At 35.4% G+C, this 12,950-nt stretch overlaps 2 protein-coding genes across 2 annotated transcripts in view; both read right to left on the bottom strand.

The window, feature by feature from the left end:
- LOC110463181 overlaps positions 1 to 12,950 on the bottom strand; it is a 494,021-nt gene that overhangs the window by 305,013 nt on the left and 176,058 nt on the right. The window lies entirely within an intron of this gene.
- LOC110463179 (zinc finger protein 184-like) lies at positions 4,311 to 12,569 on the bottom strand. Its single transcript, XM_021517564.1, has 4 exons — positions 12,519 to 12,569; positions 7,179 to 8,621; positions 4,790 to 5,862; positions 4,311 to 4,719 (listed from the first exon to the last, which is right to left on the bottom strand). The coding sequence occupies exons 2-3, from the start codon at positions 8,596 to 8,598 to the stop codon at positions 4,793 to 4,795; spliced, it is 2,490 nt and encodes an 829-aa protein (XP_021373239.1). The 5' UTR covers positions 8,599 to 8,621; positions 12,519 to 12,569; the 3' UTR covers positions 4,311 to 4,719; positions 4,790 to 4,792.

Below are 12,950 nucleotides of genomic sequence, written 5' to 3'. Positions count from 1 at the left end.
ATTTTTGTTGACCTTTGTCCATGGAAGGTCCCTGCAAAATTTCATTGAAATTGGTTCAGGGGTTTTGGAGAAGAAGTCGAAAATGTAAATTGTTTACGGACGCACGACGGACGACGACGGACAAAAGGCGATCGCAATAGGTCACTTGAGACTTTGTCTCAGGTGACCTAAAAACACTGCATCATCGACATGCAAACTGTCTCCTAGCTATTGGGTATTCTCACGCCATTATTATATATTTTTTATCATCATCACATCATCAAATAGGTATGTACGAGAATTTGATAATCTTCTGAATACGTTCAAATATCACGTTTAGCAATTTACAAGTTCAATTTGTTAAAACACGATAGAGGGTAGAATAAAACATGTAACAAATTTCTTGTTTTATATTTGTTGATAGACAAAGTATATTACAATGTACAATGTATACATCAGTTTTATTTTATATATGTACATAAAAAACTGGAAATCAGCGAAAATAAGTAGATTTATTTATGTCAACGTAATTGCTTATTTGGTTTATGAAAAATTCTTTTTACACAACCAATAAAAAACTTTATGTGATGTTTCGATGATTAGTATGATATGTACACTGTCACCTTCATCAGACAAATGACCAGTGAAGTGTATGCACACAAAGGTAAATGTGTTACACCTTTGTCTGATGAAGGTGACAGTGTACATATCGTACTACCCATCGAAACGTCACATAGAACATTTCATTGGTTGTGTAAAAAGAACTCTTCATACTTCATACTTACCAACCTGAAGAAAATGTTTAGAAATATGCTTATTTGGTTGATTTTGAAATCCAAGTGCTTTGTTCTTGATATGCACCACCTTTATACTCTCCCTCAATATATTTGTCCGAATATAAATCAATTAAATTGGAATGATAACACACACGACATAACGGAAACCCGTACTCGGTGGTCGTCTCTTCACTTGTTACGGACCAAATAACACGTGCTCCTACCTGTTATCATCTTCGCTAGCCAAGGGTTCTCTTCGTATACACTCAACTTACAAGAATAAAAATAGTGACTATTTTGTTTCCAATCTTGACTGGTTTCCCTACACGAGTCACAGTCTGTAGTTGTATTTCAATTTTATCATATGAATTTTTGATCATGATCAGTATATGTACATATACTAGCATTTTTTTTTTTATTAAACTATGACCTTAGTTATATTATTGGATAGATTATATGTAAGTGGAGTGTATACGAAGCGAACCCTTGGCTAGCGAAGATGACCTGTTATAGGCTGTTAGGAATGGCCTGGGTGTGTTTCTATAACATGTTCTGTAATGTGGAACTGGATAATGACACAGCATCCTCGTCACTCACAACGTTGTTCGGATTGTCATTTGAAACACTTTCTTCATGCACTAACTGTTAATCTATATCGTCCAGCAGAGCGTCGTTGTCCGCCAACTAGCCAATTAAATGTACCTAGGTACATGTACAGTTAGGGTGATGAGCAACCACAGGTACTAGCCTCGTCTGTCAATACACCTATACTATGATCGTATAGGTGTATTGACAGGCGAGGCTAGTACCTGTGGAGCAACGAACTCGAAAGAGCGCAACTAGTGCGTGCTCCCTATATATACCCTACACCTTTATTTGGACATGTTGAAATTGAAGGCGCTGTACAAGATGACACGAGCTAATTTGTCTTGAAAATGTTCAGGATTTCTACATACCTTTAATCTCTTTGGTACAATATCAGAAAGAAATTGTGCAGCAGCACAACGGTTAAATTGATCGCCTTTGATATTGGTGAAGCTCCTAAATGATCTTCAGGTACTATCTTAGTGATTGGTCTTAAATAAAATCTGAAACCAATTAGATGGCGAACCGTGTGCATTCGATTTTGTGATTACCATATCAAGGGTGCAGAGAAGATGATTTAGTAATATGTATATCAAACTTGTATTACAAAGATGTTATTTGGTCGTCAGCTTCGCCTCTATTTAGTATAATGATAAACCAATGCATGTTGTGATAGGTTATAAGAACTGGGTCATAATGTTCAATGTCTATTTATCTTAACGATAACTTTACTATATACACAAAAACATTGTCATGCATGACTAAAAATTACATGAAAAAGCCTTGATGATGATGATGGGTTTAAGACAAAATCGTAAAAAAATATTGATAAACCAAATATTTCTCAAAATCACATTTGAAAATTCTGTCAATGACTCCCCTTAAGCTAACCAGACTTTGAACACCTGGGTTCCTCCTGTTGTCTCCATTGTCCTGTCACCTATTTGACATTTTTCATTTCTGTACATTATTATGAAGAATTTATTACATTATATCATGATGAATAGCTGAATGAGAGATATCGGTGATATGGTGATATTTTATAAGAAGTGCATATAAGTATTATATGTAATTCATAATACAAAACGTTGGTTATGTATATTCTATATCGGTCAGAAGATCTAGAGTAGCATCTGATATATAGATATTCATCAAATAATGTTTGACATGTGCAAACAGGTCCATCAATTACTTGAAATGTGTCGACAAAAAGTAAGTCGGTGTGTCATTGTGAAATCTGGATTACGTATATATGTGTCATTGCATTATGTTATGAGGATTCTGCTCACAAAAAATAATAAACACTTCTTAATTGATTACAGGCGAATTCTAACATTTTTTTGAAGGAAATTAAGATTATATGAAAACTACAAATTTTGGTTATATTTCGTCATAATTCCGAAACCATGGTTGGTGTGTGAATAAGTGGCAGACAGTACTAGTGTTTTCCAGGCACGGACAAAAAGCGAAGAAAATCAAAGAATCTATCTAGGTTGGGAAGGAAGAGGAATCTTGAACATAGATGAGGGGGCCACCAGCATTTTCATGAGCCAATTTTAACATCCACTAAAGGGCGGAATGGGTAAACATATTACCTCTCCCTCGGAATGCCTGAAGTATTTGAGTGCTATTTGACGAAATGTCTCAATATTTTCTGACAGTTGAATTTACTATTTTGGCAAATATTGTGGCTTAGCGAGTCAGGATGCCCGTCATTTGCTCTTTTTGTTTGACAAAGGATCCAAATGTTTTTCGAAAATTTGCAAAATAAGTCAATTCCTGTTTGTGTTAAACTTAGCATTTATCATTTGGATCTTTGACCACAGATAGAGCTAAGAGTTGACCTTTAACAGTGTGACCTTTAATCTCAACACAATATTAGCCACATATTTGCAAATCTGTTCTTCATAACATACCCAAGTATCTGTGTGTAAACCTTATGGTTCTTTTTCAGATATTTAAAAAAAAAAGTTTATAACATATTCGACCCCGTGACTTATATGGTCATTTAAATGAGAAAAGAATCAGTAGCACTCCAGGTACATGTTCCTACCACAGGGACCTGAGAAATTGTTACAGCTATATTTTTCCTAAACTAAGGTGTTCAGAGTAATTTTACATGTTTTAGGGGTTTACATCGACTTTCGGTAAAATGACACTCCCAATGATCATATATACGAGCGCGTGCCGAGACCCCTGGTGTGATTGGCTGGAAGCATGAAGCTCAGTAATTCTTTCGCTAAACCAACCAACACTGCATGTTTCAATTCTCAGGTCCCTGTGGTTCCTTCTGGATAATTAATCATGATCCTATAGGTATCTGTTTTTGATAAGGAGCTGGATGACAGTTATCAGAGTACATACACTGCACCATAGGGTTAACACACAGGCACTTGCTGCAAGGAGAGTTAACAAGGAAAAGAACACCTTTGTTCTTCATATCTTCCTATCTTTTATATTTTTTTAGTTTTTCACTTTTAAACTTTTCTTCCTATTCCTGACCTATGATTCATCTTCTTTTCAGTTAAGCTCAGTTCATTACATTTGAAATTTAAAAAAAAAACTAAAAAAGTTATAACAGTCAAACAAACACATTCATTTTATGTTCACAAATATAAACAACTTAATAAACATTAATCTGCTAGCTGAAGCACTTGACTTTCAGGCAAATTGTAATAAAATATTGAGGTTTAAAATAAATCATCAACCCTGAAACAAGAACAACAAAACTCAAATAACAATAAATAGTAATAATTCATATCACGTTAGCTATCCCACTTATACAACTTTACATGATTTTTCATTTATATGAAATAAGTCAATTTAATTTCAACTTTTTATTTTAGCCAAGGTATGGCAATATCAAATGAAAAAAGAGTTTATTTTAGCCGAAGTATGGCAATATAAAATGAAAAAAAAAGTTTATCTAGCCAAGGTATGGCAATATAAAATGTGTTTTTTTTAGTTTTTTTAGCCAAGGTATGGCAATATCAAATGAAAAAAAGTGTATTTTAGCCAAGGTATGGCAATATAAAATGAGAAAAAAGGTTTATTTTAGCCAAGGTATGGCAATATCAAATGGAAAAAAAAGTTTATTTTAGCCAAAGTATGGCAATATAAAATTAAAAAAAAAAGATTATTTTAGCCAAGGTATGGCAATATCAAATGAAAAATGTGTAATCTTAGTTTTTTCTCGACTCAAGCTCCCTTGTGATGTTTTAACATTGAAGTTGGTGGAGTCATTATAATTCTATGACATCACAACAAGGTATTACATCAGATCGTTCAAAAAAGATACGATGTTTGTACCGTTATTATTTACAGAATCACAAGGCTGTCATGAGATAAATTGAAATTTTTCAGCTCTTGGATGCATCATGTTTCATCTTTTGTGTGATTTTTCATGTTTCTTTGCGTATGATTTATTTTTCAGCTCTTGGATGCATCATGTTTCATCTTTTGTGGGATTTTTCATGTTTCTTTGCGTATGATTTATTTGCAAAGCACTGACCGCAGTGATCACACGTGTGTAGCCGGGAACTGTCCCGGTTGTGGGTCTTCATGTGTCGGCTGAGGTGATAGGAATGGCGGAATGCTTTACTACACAAAGTGCACTTAAACGGGGCGTCTTCCGTATGGATCAGCATGTGTCTTTTCAAGCCCCTTTCATCGGAAAAACCTTTACTGCAGGTATCACATTGGAACGGATTATCTTTCGAGTGTACGACAAGGTGTTTCTGTAGAGTTCCCAATCGGCTGAAAGTTTTACCACAAATATCACAAGTAAACTCCTGTTGCGAGTGTGTGAGGGAGTGTTTATTCAGAGTCTCTCTTCTACCGAAGCTTCGGTTACACACATCACACTGGTAAGGTTTCTTCCCCGTGTGAATGACTTGGTGTCGCAACAGGCCACTCCAGTCCGTAAATGCCCAATCACAGAGCCTGCATTTATGCGGTCTTTCTCCGGAATGCATGGTGGAGTGTGTTCGTAGATGACTCTGCCGCCTAAATAATTTCCCACAATCCAAACACTGGTAAGGTTTGTCACTAGAGTGGACCTGGAGGTGCTGTGTTAGTCCACACCTCATTGTAAACGTTTTACCACAGACCTGACACGGGTAAAGCTTCACACTGGAGTGTATACTTTTGTGCCTTTGAAGGTAATCTTGGCTGTGAAATTTCTTGCAACAAATGCTACATGATAAACGCTTTCTTTTGGTGTGTGAAGTTTTCTTCGATATTTTTCTCTTGCTGTCTCGTGTTTTGTTTTGATATTTCGAATTCTTTCTTTTCTGTTCATTTTCATCGCCATGCATTTTCACGTGTGAAATCAAATCTCTGTTTACGCTGAACGATGTATCACAGATACCACATGTAAACATATTTGTACTGGAGACCCTGTCATGGTGTAATCTTTGATGTCGTTGTAAAGATACGGCTTTAGAATACCTCTTCCCACAGGTGTTACATGTGTGTTGTTTCTGTTCTGGAATAACTGGAGAACTGTTCAGATCAAGTTTCGCTGAAAGTAACAAAAAGAAATCAAACTCAATAACTCATTCACCCATTAAAACACATTTGAACTCCTCCAATTTAAAGGTTGGGATAGTTCATTATGAAAAATCAGGGGTGAATGAGTTAAAGATGTGAAGTTTGCATCCTACTCATATAAAAGGCTTCACTTTCAATCACACAAATAAACATGAGACTTATGAAGACAATATGTGGCCGACATATATATATTTCACCAACTAAATATTGTTTAGAGTCCATTATATATACAATGCACTATTTTTAAAAGTATAAATTAAAACTAAAAACTAAAATAACACACCAAATTTTGCAATATTTATCTATAAGAAAATGATTAAACAAAAAATATTATTTTAAACTACAATTAACACAAATTCACTGCATGAAAAACTATCAACTTTAAAATAAGTAAATTTTATGAAACAGGTGTCAGTTGATTTATTGAAGAGTTATCTCCCTTAAGCATATCTAATAATTCAGAACTACCTATGGGTTGTTATTTAATTGACAAAGTTTATACTATGTTAAAACTATATTGACTTAATAATTCTCAACTTCATTAACCTCAAGACAGTTAATTAACTGACAATCACTAAAAAGTATGTGATCTTTCCAAGCGTCTTTTAAACATTTGAATTAACTTAGTAAGATAAACATGACAACAAATTATATCACAAGTTCTCAGTTCTTTTTTCACACAAAATTTATATTCGATTCAATAAACAGTTCCACCTGACTTCAGTTATTTCCAGCCACAGTTATATTAAGTACCATGCAGCATCACAAAGCATTGTGATGTAATTTCAAGTTTTGTGTAGATTTACTATAAGACTAAAACAGATATCAGCCAATGTTTAACCAGATAGCAAGATATATATCTTAAGACAACACCTTGCCAGCTGCTTATCCAATATTTTAGGAGTAAGAAAACATATTGCTGGGTATTTTAGAAATGGGTACCTCTCCTTAAATTGGGAAAATTGCCTGCCTTTTACTATGAAGTGCAAAAATAGTATTAGGTATTTTAGAAAATTGGAAAATGATTAAAAGGGGACACATCACCATTCATTATAAAAACTTACTTTTGGTGAGAATATGAGAAAGCTTGAAGTTTGATTTCTTTTCATATTTACAAACAACAATTGACAGATTGCCGAAATTTAGCTTGAAAATTGGAAATTACAGGACAGATTTTCAATTGTGAATGGGGTCCTTTATTGGACCTTATATGTATCTTGCACAACTCCTGTAACCTAAAATAGTTATGGCAAAGTGATAGAGAAAGATGATATAATAATGACCTACCACGCTCTGGAAGTATGAGTGTTACACATCTGACCGGCGGTTCAGCTTCACACGTCTCTGTGGGTGTACCCTCATCTGTCTCGATCCCTACTGCAGATTCAGTAACAAACAATTCGCAGAGACCTCTATCTTCTGGTTCTATATAAGCGTTAGAATTCTGAACATGTGTATCTTCATCTGTTTCAAACTTTATCGGAGTTTTATATACTGTAGGTTCACTCAGACTTCCCTCCCCTGGTTCTATATAAGCGTTAGAATTCTGTACATGTGTATCTTCATCTGTTTCAAACTTTATCGGAGTTTTATATACTGTAGATTCACTCAGACTTCCCTCCCCTGGTTCTATATCAGCCACAGACGTATCTCTACGTGCATTGTAATCAGTCTCAAAAGAACCACAGAGACTTCTATTTTCTCGTTCTATATAAGCTATAGAGGTCTGTAAATAGCTATCCTCGTCAGTTTCAAATTTTACCGCTGACTTATACACGATTGATTCACCGAGGTTTCCCCCTTTTGGTTCTACAGAAGCTATAGAAGTCTGTAAACAGGTATCCTCGTCAGTCTCAAATTTTACCGCTGGCTTATACATGGTTGATTCACCGAGGCAACCCCCTTTTGGTTCTACATAAGCTATAGAAGTCTGTAAACAGGTATCCTCGTCAGTCTCAAATTTTACCGCTGGCTTATACACGGTTGATTCACCGAGGCTTCCCCCTTTTGGTTCTACATAAGCTATAGAAGTCTGTAGATGTACACTACTATCTACACTTTGTACCTCAGTCTTTAAAGAAGTCTTATATAGGATAAAGTCACTTAGGCCTCCATCTGTTGGTTCTATATCACCTGAGGATGTCTCTCCATACGTATCTTCATCTGTATCAATCTCTACTGCAGATTCAGTTACAAAAGATTTGCTGTGGCTTACCTCCCCTTGGTCTTCATCAGCTACAAAAGTCTCTCTGCTATTGTCTGTCTCAGTTTTTATAGAGGACTTGTATACGATCGCTTCAGTATGGCTTACCTCCCCTGGTTCTATATCAGCTACAGAAGTCTCTCTATGTGAACTGTTGTCTGTCTCAATCTTTACAGAACACCCTGCTATAGAACTGATAAGACTTTCACTTCCTAATTTTGAATCCACTGAAGAAGTGTCTTGCTCTATACTGTCATCTGGTTCATTCTTTACAGAAAAGCTAGTAACAGCAGCGTCAATGAGGTATCCTAATCCAGGTTCTAATTCAGCTAATACGTAACTGTCACTGCCAACACGTTTTCCTGTCACTGTATCTAAAGGCAACTCTGTTTCTAAAAGGTTTTCCTCCTGGTCATTCCCTACTGCCTCAATCTTTATCATGCATTGTGTATCCGCAATTTGGTGGCCGTTCTTTTGTCTGTCTGAAATTTGTGTACCCGCCATTTGGTGGTCGTTCTTTTGTCTGTCTGAAATTTAAACAATCAGTTGGTTATAAAATTCTATATTTATTTGGCAGTTAGCCTATCCTGTATCAAAAATCAGCCCATAAATTTATATTATAGTTCATCAGAAATGATACCAAATCCTACTTCATTGTGCTGTCAGTGTTCTCACTAAGATTTGAAAAAGGTGATTGACTTGAAAATAATAGCTAATTGAATCAATTAATGTTCAGGATAGCACTTTTGCTGGCAACTGGCTTTAATGAGCTTGGATGAACACATAAAGATCAGTCAGGAGTTTATAGTTTGTCCCCAGGGGCTTTTTTAAGTATAAATACAGTAAATCATGTAAGTGCATGGTAATTCAATGGAATAATGCTTTTGAAAATCTCCCAATAGGGAGCTAGCAGTTTCAATAGAAACAATGTTGAATCTAAAGGTATACTGTAAGAAACATTATCCAAACTTTCCCACTGAAAATGAAGTGGTTACCAGTTAAGGTCATAGGAGTGTATTGCTAAACGGAAATAGGAAGTACATCCCTAGTTGAAAATCCAATGTAGGGAGACAGTATCACAATTTCCGCATAATCTAATGTTTAATATTAAAGTGATGAACATTGTATGCTTATTATTGACAGAACAGTGTGTTCTTTCAATAATAAAGAATTGCAAAGCAATCCAGGCATTAATTCAGTTGTTTTTAAATCAATGAGTCACATGTGTCCATTTTTCTGTACTTCAGAAACCGGCTACCTATTTCACTACTGTGAAGTTTTTCAAGAACGATAACTCTTGCATGCAATTACTATGTGTATATGGTTTGATTATCAAATGTCAATCTTTAATCGTTTATAGATAATTCATTTTACACAATTTCAGCATTTATGAAATTGATATACATTAATGCAATACTAATCTATGTTAGTATCATTTTTATTGACATTATTTTGCACACAATTGTGTGTTTCAATTTTTTTTTCAAAATTCACTCCTTTTTACATAAATTTCCTTTTAAAATCCTTAAAATTCTGACCTTTATTTTTTTTGTGGCAGAAAATTTTCTTTACTTCAAAGCAATATATCTACAAAATATGAATAAATTCTACTGAGAAATGGCGACACAATCCTATTACCTTGGTTGCAAGTAACCCTAGGCCTCTAGTTATAATAGCAATGATAACAGGGGTCACCTAGTAGATTTCAGCAAGGACTAGTGATTCACCTAACCTAACTGGTACTTTGGACTTGTGAAAAATATGATTATGAAATAAATATATACTTTTTTTAAATTTAGAACACTGCTTAAAATAAGAAATATTGCATGATAATTGTCCAAATTTTCCTAAAACTATTTTTATGGCAGTAGCTATTTTAAGTCCTTTACAGTCGATTACTTTTGATGTTTCGTGCTGTAGATCGCAATGTTTCCTTATCAGGAAATCTTGGACTAGTTACACTGACGAAGGACTGGTACATAATCTATTCAACTAGTCCTGTGGACTACCAAGCAAATATAGTTAGTGTCTAACCCTGGATACCCTAGCTGTCTCCTCAGCCTTAATGTTGTCGTAGCTATAAGTCACCCTCGGGTTACAGATTTAGACAAGAAATCAAGGGTGTTAACTTGTTTTGCCACAAATTCTTACAACAACAGCATTTTTTTAAATCATAAAAAAACCCATTTCAACTGATATTTATAACTGAAACATATATTTATATCAGGGCAAACAACCTCGGGCGAAATGGATTTAGGGAGAAACGACTTGTAGTGTCACTGGTGTGAATGGGATTAGAGCAAATCGGATCCAAAATCAAGTTACTAACCCAGAAACTTTCAAAGTCATCCTCATCCTACTCATCACTCACAAAAATCTGGTACTTCAGCCAGCAAACTTTTGAACCAGGTATACCAGTAGCTCATCTGACATCCTTGATACTCTAGGGTTTACGCTCTGACTTTCGCACTCTGCTGAGCGACCCCTGGAAAACTGTATGTCATAGCAAAATTGAAGGTCCAGTGTTGAATGTGTCGCATCTCATGGATGAGACGAGAAGACTAGTTTGATCCTTTGATGTACATCAAAAGAATATGTCGGTGTAGTAACGGTAAAATTGGCTGGCTTTGACGTCAGGTGTCGCTCCTCGCTCCTCTGTCATCTTCATAGGACAGGCAGGCCTATTAGCCTAGTGATTGGTCAGGTGTTTATTTTACCTGACATCAATCGCAATCAAATAGCAAGCCGCATGACTTCAATTATGCTATGACATATTCCAGGAGTGCAGATAGTTAAGTTGAGATGGTGAAAGTGAGCATCACCCCTGGAGTACTGAGGATCCTTGTATAACGAGTTAATGACAATATCGGGTGTCAGACGTTTCGCCCCAAACCAGTTCGCCCCAAATTTGATTCATATCGCCCGAACCAGTTCGCCCCAAAAAAACATAACGCCCCAACTAGTTCGCCCCTAAAAAATATAACGCCCCCCCCCCCTTCCAAAAGAAGGAGCTTGCTTATTTTTCCATAATTACGTGATTGTGTTTACCGTGCATAGGGGAATGACTCTTGTTACCTGTGTATACAACGGAAAGGTTGGCACATCAAATATATGTACATATTATTTTAGTTTTGCAAAGCCGGAATTGTAAAAGTGATATGTTTCCTTTAACGTATGTTTTCAGTTTATGTTTCCATAAGATGTGACTTACGGAAATGTAGCATTGTGTACATTCTCTCATCATACACCGACGCGTGTGACTTTAAAATAAACAACAAATCCCTGTTTTCATGTGTTGTATGTTAAGTGCTATTATAAAGAATATTTTTCTATTTGGTATGTGTACATCTTGTCATCAAACTTTGATGCCTGTAGCTATTAAACAAACGACAAAGCCATATATCAACGATCTGTAGTAAATTACTTAGATCAGAGAGGCAATTATTTTCCTGGTTCCTTTACATTTTGTGTCGCCGCATTGATGGCAGGTAACAACGGTAGGAAAATGTATCCACAAAAATATTAAGTGATGTATCTTGTATTGTGCATGATATATATCTTTGTGTTATACTATGTTGCATCATTTGTTAAAATAAGACGTTGTAATTAATAACTATCTCTCTCTCTATATATATTTATGTGTATATTTGTACAATAATATTCAGGTAAAAGTAAAAGACAATTATATTATTTCCACGCGTGCCGTAGATAGTTAACGCATCATATCTATAATATCTATGTTAGACATGTATTTATATATTTAAGATGATATATATGTTTAAGATAATCAGATTATTTCCACGTGAAATTATTCGAAACAAGAAATGAATTATTGATATTAATAAGGAAATACTCACAACTCTAAAATTGAAAGAGTTACCTCCCATTAACAGCCTGTAGCGGTTGGGGCGATACAGAATTTTTGGGACGATATAGCTTTTGGGGCGAAAAGAAATTTTGGGGCGATATGGTTGTCTATCTTGGGGCGAACTGAACTGAAAATTGGGGCGATGTGAAAAAAATTGGGGCGAACTGGTTTGGGGCGTAACGGTTTTGGGGCGAAACGTCTGTAATTCACAATATCTAAAGGGGGAAACTTACCTCGGCTGTATCAGCCATACCCAACTAAACAGGACTAAAACGTTTATCCTGTTACAAAGCAAACAACAGAAAGAAGAATTGAACAAGTGGGTCGAACAATATTATATGACGTAACTGTTGTGCATTATTCAGACGCATCGGAGTGATTGCGCTGTTGCGCGTTTATCAGTGATCACAAGTCCTATGCAAGGATGACGCGCCGTCTGTTTATCCTGATCGCTTTACACATAGCTATAAAGTAGCATCATTTCGTACAGACGTGTTAACGTGCAGATTGTGTACAGAATAAAGGACTAAATGTGTTCATACCTTTCACAGGATACCTTTAGGAAATTTGTTTTTGGTATAAATATCAAAGGCCGTCCTATGTTCCAGGAACAGGAAGCTTAAGTTCGTGTATAATAATAGGACCGACATGGCACTCGGACTTTATCCGGATTCCTCCCCTAGGTTTAATTCAAATCAAGGAAAATTGAGGAGAATGTTGATAACGTCAGCTAATCAATGATTCATGTTTAGACATAATTGAATTACAGAAATGAAATCAAAGATTTCACGATATCATTGTGACGTCATTATACTGAATGAGAATGTTGCTACAAATGTGTGTGTTATACAGAGCCTGGGAAGGGACATGATGAAAAAAATAAACGATCGAAATCATGGATTACAAAATTTATATATATAATACAAAATCAAGATAATAGATTATACTACTCCGATATCATGGATTACTATACTGAGATCATTGATTA

This window comes from Mizuhopecten yessoensis, unplaced genomic scaffold (genome assembly GCF_002113885.1).
Source record: "Mizuhopecten yessoensis strain PY_sf001 unplaced genomic scaffold, ASM211388v2 scaffold10871, whole genome shotgun sequence".
Classification (NCBI taxonomy): Eukaryota; Metazoa; Mollusca; class Bivalvia; order Pectinida; family Pectinidae; genus Mizuhopecten; species Mizuhopecten yessoensis.
Note: the sequence above shows the minus strand (reverse complement) of the source record. Positions and strands in the feature narration are given on the sequence as shown.